The sequence below is a fragment of the Dipodomys spectabilis genome, unplaced genomic scaffold (assembly GCF_019054845.1).
Source record: "Dipodomys spectabilis isolate Male_0828 unplaced genomic scaffold, ASM1905484v1 ptg000241l, whole genome shotgun sequence".
Taxonomy (NCBI): domain Eukaryota; kingdom Metazoa; phylum Chordata; class Mammalia; order Rodentia; family Heteromyidae; genus Dipodomys; species Dipodomys spectabilis.
In genome coordinates, this window is record NW_024870918.1 from 5,266,654 (window position 1) to 5,291,696 (window position 25,043).

At 39.8% G+C, this 25,043-nt stretch overlaps 1 protein-coding gene across 2 annotated transcripts in view; it reads left to right on the forward strand.

The window, feature by feature from the left end:
• Positions 1-22,410, forward strand: part of CUNH9orf135 (chromosome unknown C9orf135 homolog) — a 57,729-nt gene extending 35,319 nt beyond the window's left edge. For both annotated transcript variants that reach the window (XM_042699408.1, XM_042699409.1), the window contains 2 exons: positions 9,058-9,115; positions 22,228-22,410. In XM_042699408.1, coding sequence (XP_042555342.1) covers positions 9,058-9,115; positions 22,228-22,410 — 241 coding nt within the window. The remainder of the gene's footprint in view (positions 1-9,057; positions 9,116-22,227) is intronic.
• Positions 22,411-25,043: the final 2,633 nt, after the last annotated feature.

The following is a 25,043-nucleotide window of genomic DNA, read 5'->3' on the forward strand; positions in this document are numbered from 1 at the left end:
AAATGAGGCCAAAAAGTAGTTCAGGCAGTTAAGTGTTGGCTGTTGGCAGAGAGCCTTTCTCCAGATTGGTGTGGAGTGGTCACTCAAGAGTAATGGCAGTAACATGCCCAGGCCATTGTTTAAATTCTTTCCATTTATTCCTCTCACTGGGGCCTCTCACTGGACAGCATCTGTCAACCCTTTTCTCTACTGTTTCTTCTACTTGAGTATTTTTTTTTTGGTTTTTCTTTTTTCTTTTCTCAAATACCGTACATAGCATTTATTTTATTTTCTACTAAGGTACTTGTGGGGTGATTTGCCTCTTATTAAAATACCACCCAGTTGTGGAACATATTTCCAGAAGAAGAAAAAAGTTTACAAAATTCACCTCTGAGGAGGATAATCGTGATGAGCAGAATAACAGCCACATCAAGATGTGAAGGAATGTAGTGAAACTAATTGGAACTCCTTTCTTCATCCATGGTACTGCCTATGGTTTTTTCGCGTGTCCAGCTTTTTGCCTTTTGCACTGCGTCCCCCCCCCCCCCCCCCCAGTGAATGTCATTAGGCTAGGCTGGATGATGGATTGGCTGATTCCCTTCCCCAAGTCTACCTTCCCATAAGCCCATGTGTTCCTGGCCAGGCCAATCAGAGAACACGCTAGGATAGTCACGGGAGTCTGGGGGACCAAGTCCTGCTTGCTCCAGTCTACAGATTCAGAGGACAATCTGTCTGTCCCCTGGAGAACATCTACTTGTCAACCGAGTTAAGCAAATATGTAGAATAAATTCATTCTGGTCACATTCTGTTTGTGCATGCGTTTATCTCCCTGTCTTTTATTATTTAACTTTGAGCTGGGTTTCTATAACTCCTACTTGTAAGGGCAATATTAATAAAAGCAAATAACCAAAGCCTGAGATGTGCTGGGCATGATTAAAATATTTTACCGATGTTAAAGCCTTAACTCTCCACAAGAACTCTGTACTCTGTGGAAGGTAAAATAGAAGTGTGGAGAAATAACAAGTCAAGATGCTCACAGCTCAAGCATAATGACAAGTTGGGATTTAAACTAAGACAGTTTAACAGTGAACAGCATAATCTTGGACCCTCTTCTGTGCTACCTGTCTGAATGAGAGGTCAGCTAGGAGAATTCTGATATATACTTCAGTTTCTGAATAACACTTTCCTTTCAAAATGGAGCTAGTAATTGCTACCATTAGGTAGATTAGACCTTGAGCCCTGTAGTGTTGAATACATATGAGATTTTATTATAGAAATTGAAACACATGGTTATGGAATTCAGAAAGCGCCTCTCTGTGTGGTATGAAATATCTTGTTACAATTCAGAGTATGAAAGCCTGAGAAACACGGTAGCTGATGTTAGAACCCTCAGTTCAGGATGCAGCCCTGAGAACCCAGTGACGGAGTCCTGCTGCTAAAGCCCCAGAAACACAAGAGGAGAGGAAAGAGTTCTGCGCTCTGCATGCAGGAGAACACGAATGTCCCAGCTGCAAGAGAGAGTAAAGATACGTCCTTTGCCTTTTTGTTCCACTTGGGATCTCAGTGGATTGGATACTATCTGTCCATGGGTGGAGGTGATCTGCTTTCCTCAGTCTACCAATTCAAACGCTGATCTCTTAATACACCCTCACAGACATACCCAGAAATAGTTTTGGGCTAGCTATCTGGGTGTCCTGTAGTTCAGTCACATGAACATAGAAAATCAACCAAGATAAATAGGATATGCTGAAAAGGTAGGAGGAAATGACAAGGGCATCCATATCTACTTAATGTCTTTTTTTTAAATGATGTTTGCTGTTCAGAATAAGACCGAACTTCCTGGAGTGGTCAGACACTTCCCACTTGATGTGGCATTCCATGGTTCTCTGTGGTTAGACTTGTCAAAACAATGGATGTCTTTTTGCTGCTGTTAGTGATGAGATTGATTGAATGTGAACTCTGTTTTTTGAGACTCAGCTCCAGAGGTCTTGATGGGACCATGTAACATGGTGTCTATATGGAACATGCCCTTGTCTTGACTGGTAGGAGCCTGGTGGAGAGGATATCTGCTCCTCTTCCAGACAAAACAGAAAAGGATCAGTTGACCCTTCAGGTCCTTCCAAGTTTAAGAATCTGTGATGCTGTGGGTTTCAATACAAGCCTCATTGCTAAACCTCTGCATCCTATTGCTTGGTTAGTGCAGATGTGACTATTTCAATGCATGTCAGAGCTGTAACAATAACTTTAATATCACACTTCCTTTCTCCGCAGTCAATCTACTCTGCAGAGTATCTCATAGCTACACCTGCTAAAGGTCATAGAGGGTGTGTGTGGCAAACTGTGGGTGGAGCTGGGGGGAGCCTGCTGTCTAACTTTCAAGCATCCTGGCAAGATGGCATTATCCTGGTGAATTTATCCACGTCTATTTGGTGTCTAGGTTCATATTTCCAAAAAGATCATTTTTATCTTGTGCTTCAGAAGTCATCTGACTTCTTGTGGAGACTAACTTACGCTCATTAAACACAAGAAAAGCCAGCACGGTACTTAATTAATTTATAATGAGAAATAAAAATTTCTAGCACACTAGACAGCCATGTTAGACTAATGAAAGCATTAGTAGAGAGAGTTAAAACTCCACATGGGAAGTTAGATTGTAACTAGAATATTGCTCAGTGTTTGGAATCTGAGCATATATGATTATAATGATTAATGGTCTTAGACTCTGATCGTCTGATTGTAATAGGACTCATTCAGTTGTGGGTGATAGACAAACTATTCAAATCCTTTGGGGCCAGGTGCTGGCGGCTCATGCCTATAATTCTAGCCACTTAGTAGGCTGAGATCTGAAGATCACAGTTCAAAGACAGCCCAGGCAGGAAAGTCCCTGAGACTTTTTATTTCCAATTAACCACCAAAAAAGCTGGATGTGGCAGTGTGGCTCAAGTGGTAGAGCACCAGTCTTGAGTGATAATGCTAAGAAGTCTAGAAAATTCACTAGGATTCTCTTTTTCACTCCATTTGCTTGGCCTGAGGGCCAACTCTTCCATCTGGTCGGGGCAGTTCTGGTCCATACAGTTCTGTCTCAGACGAATGACTGACTCTAGCCCATTGAATTTTACTGAAAACGCAAATTCCAAAAGAGAGCCCTGACCACACTTGGGCTCAAGGCTGATCCCTGACCCTTTAGCTCTTGGCTAGGGCTGGAATACTAGAGCAGATCCACACGGCACAGGCTTGCTCCTGGTGATTCCACATCATGTCTTAATGCCATTGTTGGCTGCCAGTGAGACATGCAGATGAACTCTAGCTGTGCTCCTGGAACCAGAACTATTTATGACCCAGGGTACCTCTTCCTAGATAGGGAAGCTTAATAAGGTAGCTACTTCATAGTATACATGATGAACACCTTCAGTTTTATAAGACATTGCTATCAATGGTGTTTGAGGGACCTGGTTCTTTACTAATACCATAAACATCATAAGGATTTTTGATGATCAGTTTAATGGGATTGGCATTTCACTGATTTCTGGATTTAGGACTGACTTGATTTTTAAAGTTTAGTTAGACTTTCTGGTTTCTTCTACTGTGAATCAAATGTCTGTGGCCTTTGTCTATTCTTTCCTACTAGGATTTTTTATTTCATTATTTTATAGGAGTTTTGAAAAACTTGATTCTATGCACTATGTTTTAAATCTCTAGGAAATGACTTTATCCAGTAGAGGACTTTTCTTGTAACTTATTTATGGTGTCTTGATCATCAGAAAGTTTAAATTATAATTCATCAAATAAAATCCTATAAACCTCTTAGTTTTATATATATATATATATATATATGCTTATGTTTGTGACATTAATAAGAGGAGCCAGATGTTCCTTTCCCTCACTAATTTGTAAAGCCATTCCATCATACAACAAAGGGGTTTATTTCTGAACCCTATATTGTATTCTTTTGGTTTGTATATTTTTGTACCAACACAACATTGTCTTCATTGCTACAGCTTCATGCTATATCATCATCATCTTCTTCTTCTTTTGGTGATGGTATTAGAATTTGTATTCAGGACCTCACCTATTAAACAAATTATCACGAGTCACTCTACCAGCCACTTCTGAGATTGGTAAGTGTTGTCTTATTTTATGCCCAGGCTGACTTGGACCACGCTTCTTCTGTGTGTGCTTCCCTATGTCACTGAAGTGATGGGCATGTGACACCTCACCCAGGCATTGTGCTTCTCCTACAGCTTAGGGTAACAGGTTCATCCACTGTACCCAGCAATTGATTGAGATGGAGTCTCTTGAACATTTGTGTACTGTGTGTATGTGTGTGTGTGTGGGGGCTGATCTCTCAAACTTCAATCCCCTAATCTCTGTCATCCAAGTAGCTATGATTACAAGCTTGAGCCACCATACTGGTTACTTTTGCTGTCGTATAGAGTAAGTTTAACTACTTTCCCCTTTGGTTCCAAAGTTATTTCAACTGACAGTTTATGGAGCCCCATGACTTTTTGTCCTTAAGACTGTTTCTTAGGTTGCATGGATTGCCTTGTTTCTATTTGGATCAGAAGGGCATTGAATTTGTGAGGTGAAATAATTGCTCTTACCATCTGCAAAGAGAGGAATTAATTGTTTTATATCCTTTAATACATTTTATGTTTTCCCTATAAACATCGTGTGTAATTTCTGTTGTATATATTCTTAAAGATTTTGTTATTGTTATAAGGTTTTTTTCCACTTTGTACTTTCTAATTTTGATATCTGGATGTGTTGTTTTGTATAATGATCTTGTATCCAACAACCCTGTGGAAACCTTCTTAGTTATTATGCTTTGTAGCTGCTTTGGATTTTTAAAAAAGTTTAGACAATCTTCTCATTGGCAAAATATGGAAACTTTTGTTTCCTCTATCCCAATTATTATACTTATGCTTATTTTTAAATTGCATTTACTAGGATCTGTAGTGTACCTTAAGTCAGGAGGCTTCTGCTTCCTTGCTTGGGAAAAATTCTGGGGAGAGAATTTTCATGAGCTTAATTTTGATTCTCATTTGTTGTTCTTCTCACAATAATGTTACTGATTTCTGCTAAATTCAAGTAGGGTGGATATTCTTAGACAAGCAACAATTGTAGGTAGTTCTACCTAGCCAAACAAGTTTGGGGATTTTGCTCAGTATCTTAATTAAAGAGCGCCCTCTTCTGTTAGAACACTGAAGTGAAGTTTAATTCACGCCACTGGGGATGGGGTGAGAAGCAGGTCCATGTTAAGGTACTATCTTAGTGCTCCAGAAGCCTCCGTTTCTGGTGTGTAGTTTCTTATTTTTCTTTATCTTTCAAGCTGCCTTTCTCTTCCACAAGCAGTGCTTTTCCAATCTGCCATTCTGGCGCTTCATATATGGAAAGCCGTGATTCAGATCTTTTCATGTTGGATCTATTTGCAGTGAGGTTCTCTCTCTCTCTCTCTCTCTCTCTCTCTCTCTCTCTGCGAAGAGCTCAAGGATAGTACTCTACCACTTGAGCTACAACGCCACTTCCGGCTTTTTCTGCTTATATGATGCTGAGGAATTGAACCCAGGGCCTCATGCATGCAAGGCAAGCGCTCTACCACTGAGCCACCTTTCCAACCTCACTCCTTTCTTTAATACGATCCCTGCCCAACTCGGTTGCAGCATGAGCCTTGATTGAGCTCTACTGATTACTTCGCCTGCTTGTATGTGCATGGTGGCTTCTAGCATCAAAGATAAATTAAAACAATTGAAAGAATTGAATTGGTATTTATTTGTAATTACCGAATGGAGCAATTCTTAAAAAATGAATTGAATGTCCCAAGTTGGGCACTGATGGCTCAAGCCTGTAATCCTAGCTATTCAGGAGTCTGAGATCTGAGGATCAAGGTCCAAAGCCAGCAGCAGCAGCAGGAAAGTCTGTAAGACTTATTTCCAATTAACTGCCCAAAAGCTGGAAGTAGAGCTGTGTCTTATTGCTAGAGGGCTAGCCTTGAGTAAGAAAAATAAGGGCAGTATCCAGGCCTTGATTTCACACACACACACACACACACACACACACACACACACACACACACACACACACACACACACACAAATGTTCCAATGAGCTGAGCTGGGCAGAGAAATTTGGTTTCATAGAAAATGTTGAAGAAAGCAGAAACAGAACAAAAAGCAGGTGTCCTTTTTGTTATTTTCCTTGAAAAGGTTAATGCAGAGAGGACTTTCTCATCACTGAGGCTAAGATTGGACTGGCTTGTTGGGGGATTTGGCCCCTTTGTCTCCCACCTGATTCCTTGAAAGGTCAGATAAACATCCTGGTGTCGTGGGAGAAGCCCTTTTTTGCTATGGTTTGCTGCCTAGCCCAGGAGCTCAGTCCAAATCAGTGGCCTCCTACAAATGTTAGTATTCACCTCTCCTTCTGGGCAACAGTATAAGCATAGTTTCACAGGCTACATATAGCAATTTGGATTTGAGGAGCTAATGGGTGGAGCAAGGGTTTGTTTTCTCCCTTCGTGACTAAAAAGTTATCATTCCATCTTTGGGATTCTGTTTCTGCCTTATATAGTCTATGAATTATTATAACATTATTAAAGATCTTGGTAATTATCACTATGGTCTTTTCTGACTCAAAGTCTCTCATAGATGCTATTAATATAAGAAAATGTCCTCTTCACTCACTAATGATATCTATAGTAAAATATTATTATAAAACTGAAGATAGCATTATTATAAAATAATAGTATTATAAAATAAAAATGTAACAACACATAAGTTATATTATTACTTTTGAGTTTTATTTGAAAATGTTTGATGTTCAAATTAAGCTCTTCATTGCAATATTTTCAGCTCTTTTATTGTGATGGCTAAAATGTTAATTTCATGATTTTCATTTATCTTGGGAGCAGAAATAGTTTTTCCTATTCTTTTTTTCTCCCTCCCCCTCCTTTCTCCCTTCCTTCCTCCTTTCTTTACTTCCTCCCTTTCTCCCTTTCTTCCTTCCTTCCTCCCTCCTTTCCTTCTTCCTTTCCTTCCTCCCTCCCTCCCTTCCTTCCTTTCTCTCTTTCTTTCTCTTTTTCTCTCTTTCTCTTCCTTCCTTCCTTCCTTCCTTCCTTCCTTCCTTCCCTCCCTCCCTCCCTTCTTTCTTTTCTTTCTTTCTTTCTTCTTTCTTTCTTTCGTTCTTTCTTTCTTTCTTTCTTTCTTTCTTTCTTTCTTTCTTTCTTTCTTTCTTTCTTTCTTTCTTTCTTCCTTCCTTCCTTCCTTCCTTCCTTCCTTCCTTCCTTCCTGTCTGTCTGTCTTTCTTTCTTTCCTTCCTTCCTTTTGCTGGTCCTGAGGCTTGAACTCAGGGTCTGGGTGCTGTCTTTGAGCTAGCACTCTACCACCTGGACCATAGTTCCACTTCCTGCTTTTGGGTGGATAGTTGGAAATAAGAATCTTATGTTCTGTCTGATCCAGGCTAGCTATGAACTGTGCTCCTCAAAACTCAGCCTCCTGAGTAGCTAAGATTACAGGCGTGAGCCACCAGTGCCTGGCTCCTTCCTTTCTTTTAAAGAGATTACCCTCTGTCTTTTTTTTAAAATTACCATTTACTGGTTGGAAAGTAACATTTTCAATTTTTGTCCCTTTGCTCATGAGTACTGGCACTCTAGTGTGCATCATGAGCACCTTGGAGACGGTTATAGAACAACAAACTGAGCCCCAACCAGTTCCTTATTCAGTAGTATTGATGAGTTTCCCATCTGTGGATTCCATCAGCCACAGATGGAAAAAACAGAAGTGTCTGTTTCTTATCATATTTTATACATGATAAAGTATAAAAACTATCATACACAATAACTTATAATACTGTTAGGTTATTAGAAGTAGTACGTATTACAAATGACCTGGAGATGACTTACAGAATATGGGAGGTTGTACTGTGATCTGTAAAAGGACTACATTATTCTACATATGGAACTCAAGCATAGACAGATACTACTTTCTGTTGTTTTCTAAGGTTCTGGGACCAAGCTCCCTAAGAATGAATATGTACATTTCTATCAAGTCCCCAGCTTCCTGATGTTACTCTGGAAACCACACCTGGGTTGCTGGCAGGAATTGGTTGATACCACCAGGTTAAATACTAGCACTGGTTAGTTGTGATTCTTGAAAGTGGAACTGTGGGCCAAGTGGTAGAGTGCTAGCTCAGGGAGAGCACGCAAACCCTGAGTTCAAGCCCCAGGACCAGCACAGGAAAAAAATGAAAGAAAGAGAGAAAAAGAGAGAGAGAGAAAGACAGACAGACAGAAAGAGAGAGAGAAAATTCTTGAGAATTTCTCAAGAAAGAATTCTTGAGAAGTTTGTGAGGAATGGAAGTAAGGTTTAATTTCTGGCAGGAGAATATTTATTCCCAAGTCGAGGGAAACTTCCTTGCCAATTTCTCTGGTTTCTTTTATGGGGAAGTAAAGAGCCTCAGGCCATTTTCTTGTGCTGGAGGCTCAGGAGATCCACATTTATGTCTTCCCACTATAGCGAGCATCCTTTGCATTTTCAGTACCTCAAGGTTTCCCTTTTGAGCCAGGCTAGGCTTGTAAATTATGTAAGATGTGGTGTGTGTGTGTGTGTGTGTGTGTGTGTGTGTGTGTGTGTGTGTGTGTGTGTGTGTGTGTCACCCAGCATTTCTGTGGCTTTAATTGAGTTGAGGGTTGGTGAATCTGATCTCAGCCTGCCCTGTCATCTTCTACTATCTTTTCCCTGTCATCTGGCAGAGACTTATGGCCAAAAGATTTCAGGGGCAGGAAGAGGGTGGTAAAGAGAATGCAGAGAGTGCAGAGTCCCGGAGCTCAGGATATGGGACATGAATGGCAGCCACACGTAATCATTTGTGGGGGAGAGAAGAGTTATGTAGAATTAGATAGAAAAGTAATTGAAAGAGGGAGAGGTACCTGCTGGTAGTGAGAAACACTATAAAGAGGATTTACATATTTTATTAGGGCAAGCCCTTCCTGAAATGCCTCTGTTACACATAACATATATAAATATAAAATACATGCCACGCTTTTTAGAGTGATTCTTTCCTCACATATTGACTTCTCCCTCTTAGGTCGTCACTGACCACATACTCTGAAGATTACATTCCACCTTTCGATTACCAGCCATGTGTGAGTACAGCAGCCATCTTCAAATACTTATTTGTGACTTGAAATAGCTCTTCACATTAGTGTCAGTGGTCAACTGATTTACGGTGTTTCCTATCTACTTAGAGATGTTTATGAGATTTAGAGCAGAAAAATACTGTCTGAAACATGTATCGTCGTCTTCCTTATTCTGTGCTTTGCCCAATCGTGAACTCAGTTTATTTGGAATAAGAATCTGCTTTTCTATTCAGCTGGGTGCCAGTGGCTCACATCTGTAATCCTAGCTGCTCAGGAGGCTGAGATCTGAGGATTGCGGTTTGAGGCTAGCCCAGGCAGAAACGTTCCCTTGAGACTCTTATCTCCAACGAAACACTCAAAAACCAGAAGTGGCCATTTGTATCATATAGACATATATATGTATGTGGATTAATTTGGCTCTCTAAAATGTATATGTTAGCTTTAAAAAAAATCCATTTTAACAAAGTGTGAACAAATGCAGCAGGGGTACTCACTAGACACTATATTGAAAGTGAACTATACAGCTTGTGGGTGGGGACTGGAAGGAAAAACTGGGAGAGAAATGTACTCTTTACCTGACTTACTTAACTGCAATTCCTCTGTCCATCCATCACTTCTATAACAATAAAGCATTAAAAGGCAGTCCATTTTGGAATTAGAATATAATGTTCCAAGAATTGTGCAGCTGAACTGGGGCAGCATCTCAGTGAGGTCTTTGACCAAATCCCAGTCAAGAAGGGGTGAGGAGGGGAGGGGAGGGGAGCAAGGAGGGGGAAAAAACCCCTAGGCATTGGAAACAGCTGATTCCCAGCACAGAGGGGGAGAAGGGGGGTAGAGGGAGAGGGGGAGGGGGAGGGAGAGGGGGAGGGAGAGGGAGGGGGAGAGGGAGAGGGAGGAGCCCAGGAGTGGCAAGGTGAGGAGACTGGGCTATAGAAACACAGCAAAGCTTCTTGCCAGTAGCCTTTCCTTACTTAGCAAGGAACAAAACACACTGAACTATTGTTAAAGAAGAGAAAAAGGCACTATTATCTTCACATAGTATGATTATCTACTTAAGAGGAAGAGAACCAAAATATTAAACCAAGAGGAAATGAGAATGAATATAATGGTGCTCACTTACACCAGCAGTAGTGTTAGTAAATCATAACATAGAAAAACAGACATGGTATGTTTTCTATACAACATTAAGTTAAAATGTATCGATGAAAGAAAAATATAAAATACATTGATGAAAGAAAAATATATAGTTGAGTAACTTGGTATTACAAGGTTAGTTAAAGAAGAGGTGGCATTTTATCCCCAAAGAAGACATTAGAAAATGGAAAAGACCTTTCATTGTTCATGGATTGGCAGAATTAATATTGTGAAAATTAATTCTGTACTACCAAAAGCAATCTACAGATTCAATACCCCTGCATTTCCTTCTCCCTTTCCCACCACACCCCAGTACTAGTTTTGTTTCTCTGGAGCTCCCTGACTTTTACAGACAGAATGATTTTTAAAAGTTCTCTCACTCTAGAATCCCACTATTTGATTTAATGCTATTCTATAGGTCCTGTTCCACTGAAAATGTAATTTGGTGAGCAAATAGCCCCTTTGATTAAAAACTAGCAGGCATTTAATTTCAAGTCAACTTGAAAATTAGGAAATGCACATTTTCATTTGGTGCATCACGAGTAGTACAGAAGTAGGGAGCTTCATTTTGCAGGAAATTCGGATTCACAAATAGTATTTAGTGCCTGGGTCCTTTCAGTAGAAAGACGTTGTTTCTTGGGGCTGGGAAGTTGGCTCAGTGGTAGAGCGCTTGCCTTGCATGCATGAGGCCCTGGGTTCGATTCCTCAGCACCACATAAGCAAAAAGAAAAAAAGCCGGAAGTGGCACTGTGGCTCAAGTGGTAGAGCACTAGCCTTGAGCTGAAGAGCTGAGGGACAGCGCTCAGGCCCAGAGTTCAGGCCCCACAACCGGACCCAAAAAAAAAAAAAGAAAGAAAGACGTTGTTTCTCTTGAAATTTTTTTTAATCTTGCTTTGGGCCTCAGATTTATAAGCATATCATTAGGCTATATCCTTATGAATATAAACAGCGACAGAGGTAAATGTCCTCACGTAACATAAAATGAAAAAACTAAGAAAACCAATACATGTGTTTTATAGGATTGAAATGATAGGACTACCATTCGGAAGAAAAGAGTAGGGAGGGGGAGGGTGGGAATATTGAAAGGGGTGACATTGATCAAGGTGCATTGTCTTCATAAACTGCTTTGTTAAATGGCAATTCCTTTGTACAGCTACTTAAGGATAATTTTTAAAAAGCAACTAAAGTACCCTAAAGCAAAAACAAAAGGGAAAAGAAAGAAGAGAGTGTCAGAAGCTAATGTTCAACTAGCAAATGTTGCTGTCTGCAATCAATATTTGTGTGATATTAAAAAAAAGTCAGCTTGAACTGTGGGCTAGTGGTTCACATTTGTAATCCTAGCTACTCAGGAAGCTGAGATCTGAGGATCACGGTTCAAAGCCAGCCCTAGCAGGAAAGGGCCCAAGACTCTTATCTCAGATTAACCATCAGAAAACCAGAAATGGAGCTAAGGTAGAGCATTAGCCTTGAGCAAAAGAGCTCAGGGACAGTGTCTAGGCCTACAGTTCAAGCCCCACGACAGATTCCTCCCCTTCACCAAAAAAAGTCATCTTACTTTGTAAAGTGTGTGTACATAGAGATTGCAGTAATTTTTTCTTTATAATGAAAACTTCTATTGACTGGAATTTATTAACAGTACCGATACTATCCTCACAGTCTAAAATACTTTGTATTTGCTACAGCTATTTTCCTCTGGGTAGATACTTGTACTTGTTAAATTTTTCCCTTGCTAAAAATTTGCCAAAGCAGAAACAAAAGGTAAATGTTTTTTAAACATGTAACAAAAGTAGATCCCATGAGTTACAGCTGTCGATTACTCTTATGTTTCTAATCTAATCACTTGGGAGGGGAAAAATATCCAAAGGAATAAAACCATTTGAAACTTAGAGAAGAAAATGCATGATATCTTGTGGCTCGGGGGCACCTGCAGTAAGCAAGACAGATGCTATTGGAGGGAGATTACTCTTTCCTTCCCACTCCGCTCTGTGTAGACTGAGAAGAAAGGCTGACTAAGGGAAGACAGGTCTCCAGCCAAGTGTACATAAGGGCTATGGTCTTTATATATGATGTGTATTAAAAATAATGAATGGGAATCTCATGGCAATTTACTTTTATCTATTCTTTCATTTCATTCAATGTGACATTCACACAGACAAGCTTGCTGCTTCAAATACCTTTAGGTGTAAGTAGAATACCCCCAATGAGCATAGCTCTTGACAGGCGTGTTGGGGAAGGCTGGTCTTCACTGTAGTCATGCCAGGTGGCTAATGGCTATCTATAATGGTAGACACAAGGTTAGTTCAGTGTAACTGATTTGGCCGGGAAATGTAACCCATTATGCTTCTTTATGGGTGAGCTGGATGGAGGGATGGAGATGATGATTTTCATTAATCTTATAATGCTAAATTAGGCAGAGGTAATGATGTTCCAGAAGGCTGGACTAACATAGAAAATGACCTTGAAAAATAAAACTATAAAAATATTAGAAAGGTCTGTCTCAGTGAGAATGAAATCAAGTCAGAATAAACCAAGGAACTGTTTACTGGGAGATTGGGGGGAAAAACCCCTGAGGAGTGGGTATATAGTTGACAAGAAACAGCAGTATCATTTTATTTTCAGAAAAAAAAGATCTTAAGAAAATAGTTTAAAATAGGAATATATCACCAAGAGGTGTTGAAGATGGAGGTGGTGGGGCAGTCCATTTTATTAGTGCAAGTGAAAAACACGTTCGATTTCTCTTTCATAATGAGGGAAGGACAATTGTAAACCCCACTCAGGAAGAGGTGCCTTCTGTGGCATCCTAGACTGCCTTATCATGATCTATAGCAGAAGGAGGAAGAGGAGGAGGGGGAGGAGGAGGGGGGGAGGAGGAGGGGGAGGAGGAGGGGGAGGAGGAGGAGGAGAGGGAGGGGGAGGGGCAGGGGGAGGGGGGGAGGGGAGGGGGAGGGGGAGGAGGAGGTTTCTCTTTCTGGTCTTGCCCTCAGCTTGCTTTCTTTTCTATCTTTTCTCAGCATGTCTTATTGAACTTGACCTTTTTTTCTGAGACGGTACACACCAAGATGACTAACATTTGATGTACACTGCTGTGTTTTGTCAGGTCTTGCTCTTTGCCAAACATCTTTGGAAGTTAGCATTGTCAGCTTTCATGTGTTCTTCGACCTTCCTAGCCTTTCAGGAGCTGTCACACTGCAACTTTATCATGCCCCAGTCCTTTGTGGCTTCTTTATAGATCCAACCATGGTATCCGTGATATGGAGGCCACAGAACACTCTCCTCTTCCACCCCCATTCTACACACTCTCAGAGAATTCATCTACTCCTGTCACTCTGCACTCCCCATTCTGGAGATGCAACTTTTGCTTAAATCACCCTGTAATTTTAAGGTTATAAGAAAGTTTCAAGAATTGCAGAAGATATCTTATTTGTTGATGTCACCTAGGAGACAGGTAGAACTACTCAGGGGGAGATCTTGGGGATCTTGTAAGCCCTATTCTTTTCTCTGAAAAGAGGAGAAAGAAAAGATCTCAGTGTTTATCTCTCAAGAACAAGGCTATATAAGTACAGTTCGGCTTTTGACCTCAGGAAAATTGGATGAGCGTATTGTGTAATCGCAGTCCACACATGAATACCATGAGCAGTCTTACCCTGCCAAGTGCTGTGCACACGGCCCTAACTCCCCTCCAAGCCATCTGTCCCATAGCACAACCTTCCAGATAAGTGCTTTGTGTTGATGCCATCGCAAATTAAAAATGTCCAAAATGCGATTCATTCCCCTGCTGGAAAAGTCCTTCCATGCTGTAAGTCCCAGCCATTCAGGTTTGAAGTGATGAATCATCTTTGGTTCTTGGTCCCATGAGCCCTGCAAGTGTTGGAGGTTCTCCATATAAAATGTCTCTTCCACTGCCTATTCCTCGTGCAGGAATGCCTGTCCATTGCATATTTTTTCCAGGAACTAATTTTTCCTGTGACCTTAACCTATCTGAAAGGCCTAGAAAAATCTTTGCCTTACCTTAGGCAAGCCTAGCCAAGAACCAGTGTCTGAATAGTGGCATTAGTCAACTATGTGTGGTAATTCCCAAATCTTCTTTATATACAATTTCTAAACTCTTTTACTCCCACTAAATAAATATTCAACGAAGACTTAATTATTATGTTACGGTGCTGAACATGGAACAATGATCATATGTAGAAGAAATGGATCTGATTACTGGCCTTCTTCCCCAGCCCACCACCAGTTGAAAAACACTCTCTTCCCTACATTAAAACATGTTTGATCACATAATTTCAACAGTTCCCTTAGGAAGCGTGCAGTCTTCCCTTGAAAAATGCTCTCACTTTCTTAAAGATTATCTTTCAATCCTGTGTGTAGTGAAGAATTAACATAGCAGAGCTGAGATCACTGTTCTTTAAAAAACATGATTGCAAGCTTGGCCCTTGGCTGCCATGTAGAAATTTGGCTTTCATGCTAACAAGTCTTCAATTAGAATGGTTCCCTGTGCCTAAATTGCTTGTGCAAACAATATGGTTTCTGCCAAACACCTGTTTTCCATTTGGGAGGCTGAAATTTTAGTACATGTGATCAGCTTGCAATAAAGACCCTGGGCACTTAGTCTCTCATGAGCTTTCCTGGTAGAGAGGATGCCACAATTCATTGGCTGCACTGGGAGCGGGTTCTTGATTTACACCTGGTTTCCTCTATAACCTTCAGCCTACTCACCTTTTCTCGTTGCTCATTTTGCCTTGTGTTCTTTGCTGTAATAAATCATATCTGTGAGCACAACTATACACACACGTACACGTGCACACACACACACATCCAACTGTGAGGCCTTCTAGTATATCATTAAATCAGGGTGATGGTTGAGGATTCTGGACTCTCCCTAGAAAGAGGAGAAAATATATGTTTCAAAAATAGCAGCAAAGAATTTCATTGTGTATATATACCACATTTTCTTGATACATTCATTTACTGAGGGGAATCTGGGTTGATTTCATATCTTAGCTATGTTAAATAATGCTGCAATGAACATGGTTGTGCTGGTAGCTTTAGTATGGCCTTGTTTGTGGCCATTTGGGTAAATGCCCAGAAGTGGGATTGCTGGGTCATAGGGGAGCTCTATGTTTAGTCTTTCGAGGAATTTCCATACTGCTTTCCAGAGTGTTCAAGTTTACGTTCCCACCAACAGTGTAGTAGATTTCCTTTTGGCCACTTCCCTGCCAACATCTGTTATTGTTGGTTTTCTTAATAATGGCCATTCTAACTGGGATGAGGTGGAATCTCAATGTTGTTTTGATTTGCATTTCTTTTATGGCCAGAGATGTTGAACATTTCTTCATGTGTCTCTTGGCCATTCTTATTTATTTTTTGAAGAAGTCTCTCTTTAAGTCTTTACATCAGAAAGGATGGCATTGCCCCATTTGTAAGTACATGGAAAGACTTGAAAAAAAGTATATTAAGTAAAGAAGGCCAGACCCAAAGAGACAGGTTCCATGATTTCCCTCATTTGTAATAACTAGAATATATCTAGGATATTCTTAGCAGGGGATCACAATGGCTCAATACCTATGTGCAAATGGCCATCTAAAATCACACTTATTCTAAATGAGCTCCAAGAAATAGAAGCAAGAAGTGTTTGTGTGTGTGTGTGTGTGTGTGTGTGTGTGTGTGTGTGTGTGGGTGTGTCTGCAGTTATTTCTTTTCTTCTTTGTTTTCCTGCTTTGATTTGTTCCCGGTTGACACCTTTTTAAAAAGAGATTTCTGCACCCATTTTTTTTGTATATAAGTTTACCTGATTTGGGGAACAGAAGGGGAAATCACAGAAATGATGGGACAAAGGACAAAGGGTGAACCAATGCAAGTCATACTCACTAGATACTATTTTGGAAATGAACTTTACAACTTGGGGGGGGGGGAGGTAGCTGGGAGGGAAAAACTGGGAGAAACTGAGGGAGGAGGTAACACTGTTCAAAAAGAAATGTGTACTCTTTACCTTCTTGTGTAGCTGTAGCCCCTCTGTGCATCGCCTTTACAATAACATCTAAAAATGAAATAAAATATATCTCCTTTAAAAAACGACTGCAATGTGCGTGCCTATCTGTCCCCCGTGTTCTTACAATGGCCGCTCATGCAGTGGCATTCGAAATCAACTGCCTTCACATCTGGCTGCACTCTGTCCGTGCTGGAAGTGATGCTCCAGGACTTTCGAGGCTAAGTACTGAAAAGAAGCGCACCTTCCCCACTGGTGTGTACCACGGCATCATCACTCTCATGAACAGTCACCAGGTAGGGAGGAGGCCCACACAGGAACACAAGTGAGGACAGCCTGTGTGGTTCTGACAGCCCAGCTGTGATCCCAGTCAATACCAACCATCAATGGCAACGAGAAACGTTCCCAGACCCTAGCCCTCAAGTCATCTCCTATTTTCAGGTGATTCCAGCTGAGGTTCAAGACAGTATGTGGTAGAGAGCTGCTTCTTCACTGTATCCTGTCAAAATCCCCACCCAAGGAATCAAGGCATCATAGAACAGTTAGATGCTGCCATGTAGAGGATGGTGTGATATGTAACAACATCATCAGCCTTCCCTAAGAGGGCATTTCACCTGTGCCAAGGGGGATGTTGGAGGGGAAGAGTGGGGCTTCACATATTGTGTCCTCTGCCTGTTTCAGTCTCTAGGGTGATGAGCTGGTCTGCCTGGCACCCTTCCCCTTGCTGGCTTCAGTGGGTAACATACGTGTACATGGTAATTGATTGTATTATTCTTTTTCCTTTCTGGGCTTGGTTGGAGCTCAGAAGGCATCTCTAATAACTCAGCTGCCTTTCCCCTCTCCCATTGATACTGTAGACCTCACAGAAGCCATCTGTGAATCTCATTCAATTCCAGCTTCAGCGTTCAGCTCTGTAGCTCCTATTAGTGACCCCGCTGAACACTTGCAGCTCCCTTTGGAGACACCCCTGCCCATACCCCTCTGCTATCTTCTCATGTATCTGAGAATGTATCTCTCTCTCTAGAATAAAAGCGCTCTGCCAGATTGAAGCATAGGGATGGTAAAACTGGGAAATACACTCATCCTTTCTGCTGCTCCACTTTCTCCTCAGTTCCTTCCTCAATTCCTTCTCTCCTTAACTGTCTCCTCCTCCTCCTCCTCCTCCTTCTCCTCCTCCTCCTCCTCCTCCTCCTCTTCCTCCCCCCCCTCCTCCTCCTCTTCCTCCTCCTCCTTTCCCCCTTCCCTTTCTCCTTCTCTTTCCTCTTCCTCAAAGCTATAGCTCTGCCACTTGAACCACAGCTCCACTTCTGGCTGTTTGGTGGTTAATTGGAGATAAAAGTCTCACAGACTTTTCTGCCTGGTCAGGCTTTGAACCACGATCCTCAGATGTCAGCCTCTTGAGTAGCAAGGATTATAGGCATAAACCACCAGCACCCAACTCTTTAACTTCAGAGCAAAGGATGATTTTTTTCCCTACACATTTGGGGAACTCTGTTCTGTCATTTGATCATAGATATTCCAAAGTATATTTGATTACAAGCTCTTACTGAAAAAATTTGTATGCTGCAAATTGAAAGATGACATTATGCTGCTCTTCACTTTGCATTTTCTGAAACACATTTTAATCTCTTTTGCAAAGGAGTGGTTACATACACTAAAGGGAGAAACGTAATTGCAAATGAGTCCCTCTTTTATTGATGTGAGTGATACATTTCTTGCTTGCCTGAAATTTCCACTATCTCAGCTTTGCCTTGGGTTTGGGCTGCAATCAATGTAGAGGTCTTTCAAAGTTTGTTCTTGACAGGTCTGCTTTTTGTCTTCTGTTCCACTTTAGCCTTTTTATATTAAACTTTACAAAGCATACTGTGCTTTCTAATGATAAATTATATCCAGGTTCCTGGTAATTTGTCCTAATTTTTTTTGCCAGTCATGGTGCCTGAACTCTGGGCTTGGGCACTGTCCCTCAGTTCTTCAGCTCAAGTGGCTCTACCACTTGAGCCACAGCACCACTTCTAGTTTTTTTTTTTTTTTGCTTATGTGGTGCTGAGGAATCAAACCCAGGGCCTAATGCACGCAAGGCAAGCGCTCTACCACTGAACCACCTTCCCAGCCCTGTCCTAATTTTTGAATATCTGATTTGTTCACCAGTAGTTCGCTCTTTCTGATGCCTAATTATTTGTTTTGTCATGAATTTTCTGTCTGCCCTGCTCTCTTGGTTTGAGTTCATTTCCTTCCTTTGATCCCAGGTGCCTCAATATTCCTGTATTGTATGTTACTAAGGAGTGCTACTAGGATAATTTTGGTAAAGCACATAAAAACACAGTTCAAACTGAATCAGTCAGTAAAAGCACATTTCTTGGTAGTGTCAGACTTCAGGAAAGGATCTATATAGCCGTGTAGCATGTTTACTACTGACTCTCATATCTGTCTTTTAAGGTGTCCATTTCATATCATGCTAGTTGTAGACTGGGCTAGATGCTTTCTCATTCATGTCCAATAGTCAAAAAGGAGTTTCTTTCACATAATCTACTGATTAAATCTAAGCTTTAATCTGATCAACACAATCAAGCATTGCACCTACTACTGGGCTCAGCAGTGCCTCTGTGGATGGCGTGAAACTGTATTCATTTTCTTAGGCTTGTAGCCCTGTCATCAGACTTGATCCACTGCCTGGCAGCTCCACACTGAGAAATGAGAGAAGTAGACCCAGGTGAGCTGGAGCCAACAGTTTGTACAATCTCATTATGCTCAGGACTTTCTCCTTCAGTATTTTCTAACTTCTCCCTGGTATCCTGAAGTTAGCAGTAGCAGGAATTTAAACCACAGAATCTGGCAATTGTTTGTTTGGACATTGGCTGTTTTTGTTTTTAGTACTGGTATATGGATACACCTTGGTCAATGAGAGGCAATTAGGGTCATGTATCTTAACGGGAGATTTTCATTTAGCCTAACTCCAGAACTCTTCTTTTTAATGCATTCATTTTTTTCCACTTTAAAATAAAAGCTTTTAATGAACCAGTCACTAAATGGGCAAAGGAGCTAAGTAGATACTTCTCAGAAGAAGAGGTAAGAATGACAAAGAAACACATGAGGAAATGCTCACCATCTCTGGCCATGAAGGAAATGTAAATCTAAACAACTCTGAGATTCTCTCTCACCCCAGTTAGGTTGGCTAACATTGTGAATTAGAGCAACAACAAATGCTGGTAGAGATGTGGGGGAAAGGTAACCCTCTTGTACTGTTGGTGGGAATGTGAACTAGTACAATCACTCTGAACAGCAGACTGGAGGTTCCACAAAAAGCTAAACATAGATCTTACTGATGACCCAGCCATACCACTCCTGAGCATCTACCCAGAAGACCACATGCCAGGATATGATAAAGACACTTGCACACCCAAGTTCATTGCTGCACTACTCACACTAGCCAACTTATAGAAACAGCCTAGATGCCCCACAATACATGAGAGGATCAAAAAAATGTGTTACGCACACACAATGGAATTTTACACAGACATTAGAAAGAATAATGTTACATCACTTGCAGGGAAATGGATGGACCTAGACCAAATCATGTTAAGTGAGGTAAGAGACAAGCAGCACACATTTTCTCTCAAATGCAGAAGCTAAATCTAAAATATGCTGGGACATGATAAATTATTCAGAATTCTAGGCATTCACACACAGTGAGACCAAAGGAGGAGATTCTTAAGGGAGGAACGCAAGGTGCAATGTCTATGTGCCTCTGATCATATCAAATAATATTTATATAAATGAACTCCAGGAAATGCTAACTAGAGGTTTTTTTCTTTGTTGTTGTTTTCTTTTTGTCTTGTTTGTTCATTTATCTGTCTTTGGAAGGGGAAGGAGGCAACAGAAATGGAGAGGCAAATATAGCCGTGATACTCAGTAGACACTATATTGAAAATGAACAATACAACTTGTGGGTGGGGATGAGGGGAAAACTGGGGAAAAGCCAGGGAAGGGGTAACATTGTCCAGAAAGAAATGTACTCTTTGCCTGACTTATGTAACTGTAACCTTTCTGTACATCAGCTTTATAATAACAATGAAACTATTTACAAAAAATTAAAGCTTTGCCTGGGATATACTACTCCACAAAATCCCACATACTGTAAAATTCACCCCTTTTAAGTGTACGATTTGTTGCTGTTTCAGTATATCACAGGAGAGGTAAATGATCACCACAATCAATTTTCAAGCATTTTCATCACCCCCAAAAGAAATCCTGAACTATTAAATCTTCCTCTACTTCCCGTTCTCCTATCTTTTAGCAACTACCAATCTCCTTTTCTGTTTCTGTGGATATACCTCCTCTGAACATCTTATCTACAAAAATCATAGAGCATATGGTCTTTTGGTTTATCTGTCTTTCACTTAGAAAATTGTTCACAAGGTTTATCTGTGTCATACCATGTATCAATATTTCCTTTCTCTTAGTGTCAAATCATAGTTCTCTGTGTGTAGGAACCATATTTGTTTATCCATCCATCAATTCATGACATGTGAGTTATTGAGATTCAATTCTAATCACAGTTCTAGAATCCAGTCCTTTCTATTTCTAGTTGGTTTTAATACTTACGCTGCCAGAAACATTTTTCCTCAAGTACAACATTTTGACGTGTATTTCACCTCATAAAAAGATACCCTACTTTCTGCCTATGTTTCTAAAGGAACATACTGACCTTGCATTTGAACTCTTTGTAGTTAGAGTGCAGTAAAGATGGGAATGAGAACATGCTACACCATTTGGGCCAGTGATCAAAGTACTTGAATCTGACTTGCTGATCACCAACCAACCAACCAACCAACAGAAAAGCCCAAAGAAACAGTCCGCAATGACAAAAGCAAAATAGACTATTATGGGCATTCTATATCCTAACCATGGATGGCATGTAGATTTATCATTTCATAGTTTATATTTCTTTTTATCTCTTATTAAAAGTTTATAGATGGACAGTGGGACAGACTTAGTTTTTAGTCCTGTCTCAGTCACTTATAATTTGGCTTTCTTTAAAGTCTTTAATTTTGTTAAGGTCTCTCCTTTGGAGACTTTAGGCAAATGATCTTATGTGTAAAACGGAGTCAAGAATTGTACTTCAGAGTCCAGTTATGGATTAAAAGATGTACGTGCTCAAGGATCGTGCCCAAGCATAATAGGTACTTACTAGACAAATGGACACTGCTAAAAACACAATTGTTTTCAACAAAAATCAATCTAAGATTAGAACTACCTTGGTGTTCTTTCACTGTTTTATAGCTTTGGTGATTTAATTTCAATATTGTCTTAGTGATTTAAAATTAGACCAATTTAAAGCCAAAATTAGATAATCAGTTAAAAGGCTTCATGTTCTGTATCTGCCATCACCCCTGGTGTAGTCTGAGAGAATCAATATTTCCTTTGGGAAATGGTCAGTGATAATGTCTTTCTGTATTACAAAAGAGCTTTCATGAATTGGTATAAGGATAAACATCTTAAACTGCACTGGGTTATTTTAAGGTACAGAGGAATGAATTTTAGAGATTAGCATTTACTATCACCACTGACTGAGTAGCAATTATTATTGGTGTAACCTAACATACTGTTCTTGGGAATGATTTCAGCAGATTAACAACATTAAAAAGGTATCAGGTGGTAGTTAAGTTGTAATTGTTTTGTTTTATTTAGGTTATCATAATATTTAACTTGCTCTCTATGGTATGTTCTTAGGAGTGAGAAATTTTGCATATAAAATTAATAACTTAGCTTTTTAGTTTAATAAGTAAAATAAGTTTGAGCTAGATTCTTCTTTAGCATTTGAAGTTCTTATAACTGCAATAGTACTATTTTTATTAAGGTATTTTTGTTCAGAGATCAAACTAATCAACTGTTGAAAATTTACCTTGAACTTAAGAGTAAGCTATTAAGATCAACATTTGGAAGTTACTCTGTACATTTTAGTCATTCTGTGATATTTGTTTCTTTTCTCTCTTCATAGGACTTTTCCTGTCAGAATGATTACTCTATAGTCCACAGAAAATGCCGGTCTCAGTTCACTGATCTAAATGGTGCCAAAAGATTTGGTATCAACATGTTTCATGATGAAAGTGGGATTTATGCTAATTCAGATGCAAAACTAAAACTGTATTCATTGTCTCAGAATCCTGTTACACCATTTTAAAAGATTATAATGTATGGAACTGGTTTCTCTGGCTAAGGAAAGAATAATAAATACAACATTTGATTTTTTTGTCTTTTAAATACAATGGAAAAGAGGTTCCTTTCAATGAAAATCTAATATTCTAAACCAGCATGTATTCACTTCTTTTCTTAGGCTCTTGGTAATTTCTGAAGTTTATTATATGTGCCACTGAAGATATATTATCACCACCCTATTTGTGACTATGCTATTTTATTTTAGGACGTATACATTTCTTTTATTATTAGAAATAAGGGAGATAAAGCCAGCCCAGTTAAGCTTCTGATTACTTTCCATGTGTCTAGGTTTTTCTTTGTTTGTTTGTTTCTTCACTGAGCCAATTTAAATTCTGCTTAACAACAACAACAGATCTTTAAAAATTACTACCTGATGTTACATCTTTATTTTGTACAATATGATGTTTTGGTTCAAGTATGTTTGGATATAATGTATAATGTATAATGATCAAATCAAGCAATTAACTATTTCTATCACTTCAAAGATGTATCATTTCATTTCTTTGCACTAAAACACTGAATGTTCTCTTTTCTATCTGTTTTGAAATATATAATACATTGTGGTAACTATATTCACCCATCAATGCTATAGGACATCAGAATTTTATTCCTCTTCTCAATTGTGTTTTGGTATCCTATCCACCTTCTGTCTATTCATCTCACAAATCCTCCTAGCTTGTTGACCCTCAGTCTACCCTCCTTATTCTAGACAAGTTTTAAGTGAATAAAGATGTAAGTGGTATTCAGATTTGACATAAAACTCAAAGGACTGGCATTTGGGGAATTCTTCCCCTATGATAATGTTGAATATTTATTGTATTAGGTGAGCGTGTCAAGGAGTATTATCTATAGCCTTTTTAATGTCTGATAGCTAGTTACATTGTATTTATTTAATGTGAGTATTTTCTTTATTTCAGATAAAAGCTAGCAGAGATTCAGACAGTGAAATCTTTTAATGAAACCATAAGTGATTGATAAGAAGTTGAGTCACCTGGAGTTAGAATTTGGAAGAAATTTTTTGTCAGTCACCTGGGGCAGCCATAATACAATTTCATAGATGGGAGTGGCACTCACAGTATGGGAGGCTGAAAAGTCCAAGGTCAAATTTCTGGTTGGGTAGGGTTTAGGAGTTTTGAATAATGTCAAAGAATAACTTTTTGGTGTTTTCCTGTGTACTCCTATTGTAGAAGAATGGTGGTGTGAAGAGATCTCCTCCACCTCCGCCACCACCTCCTCCTCTTCCTCCTCCTTTTCCTGCTTTTATGAGACAGTGTCACTATATATCCCATGGTAGCATTGAACTCACCATCCTTTTACCTCAGCCTCTGAAGACTGGATCACAGGTGTGCACCACCACACTCACATAATCACTAGACTAGGTTCTACGCTTATGTCTTCATTATCTGTAATTACCTCCTAAAGAGCCTCAGGAGTCACACTGGTTAGGAGGTGGAAGGCTTTTAGGGCTCCAGCACATGAATGTGAGGAAGACATAATATAGTGGATTATATAAAAGTCAGGTTGAGAATTCCAAATGGATCAAAGAGCTCAGTGTAAGATCAGATACCTTGAAAATATTACAGGAAGGGATAGGAGAAACTCCAGGGCTCCTTGGTACAGGTTGAAACTTCCTAAATAAATCCAGAAACACACAAATCAAAGAAAGGCTGGATAATGGGATTGCATTAACCTGCAGAGTCTCTGAATGGCAAAGGACATAGCTAGCTAGATCAATAGAAAGCCCACAGATTGGAAGAAGATCTTCACTAGCTAAACAACAGATATAAGGGTATCATATCTAAATTACTCAAAATTTTAAACACCCAAAAACAAATCCTCAAAGAAACAACCACCCATTAATAAGTGGGCTAAAGACTTAAGGAGAGACTTCTCTGAAGAAGAAATAAGAATGGCCAAGAGACACATGAAGAAATCTGGCCATAAAAAAAACAACATTGAGATTCCACCTCATTCCAGTTAGAATGGCCATTATCAAGAAAACCAACAATAACAGATGCTGGAAGAGATGTGGCCGAAAGGGAACACTACTACACTGTTAGTGGGAATGTAAACTTGAACACTCTGGAAAGCAGTATGGAAATTCCTTAAAAGACTAAACATAGAGCTCTCCTATAAACCCAGCAATCCCACTCCTGGGAATTTACCCAAATGGCCAAAAAGAAGGCCATATTAAAGCTGCCAGCACAACCATGTTCATTGCAACATTATTTACCATAGCTAAGATATGGAACCAACCCAGATTGCCCTCAGTCGATGAATGGGTCAAGGAAATGTGGTATATATTTGCAATGAAATTCTAAGTTTCCATCAGAATGACATTTCCTCATTCATAAGGAAATGGAGAGTTGAAAAAAATTATATTAAGTGACGTAAGCCAGACCCAAAGAAACACAGGCTGCATGGTTTCCCTCATTTGTATTAACTAGATTATGTCTTTGCTATTCTTAGCAGGGGCTCACAATAACTCAATAGCTAGGTGTATATGACCATATAAAATGAAGCTAATCAAAATGAACTCCAAGAAACAGAAACAAGAGCTTTGTTTGTTTGTTTTGTCAGTTGTGGGGCTTGAAATTG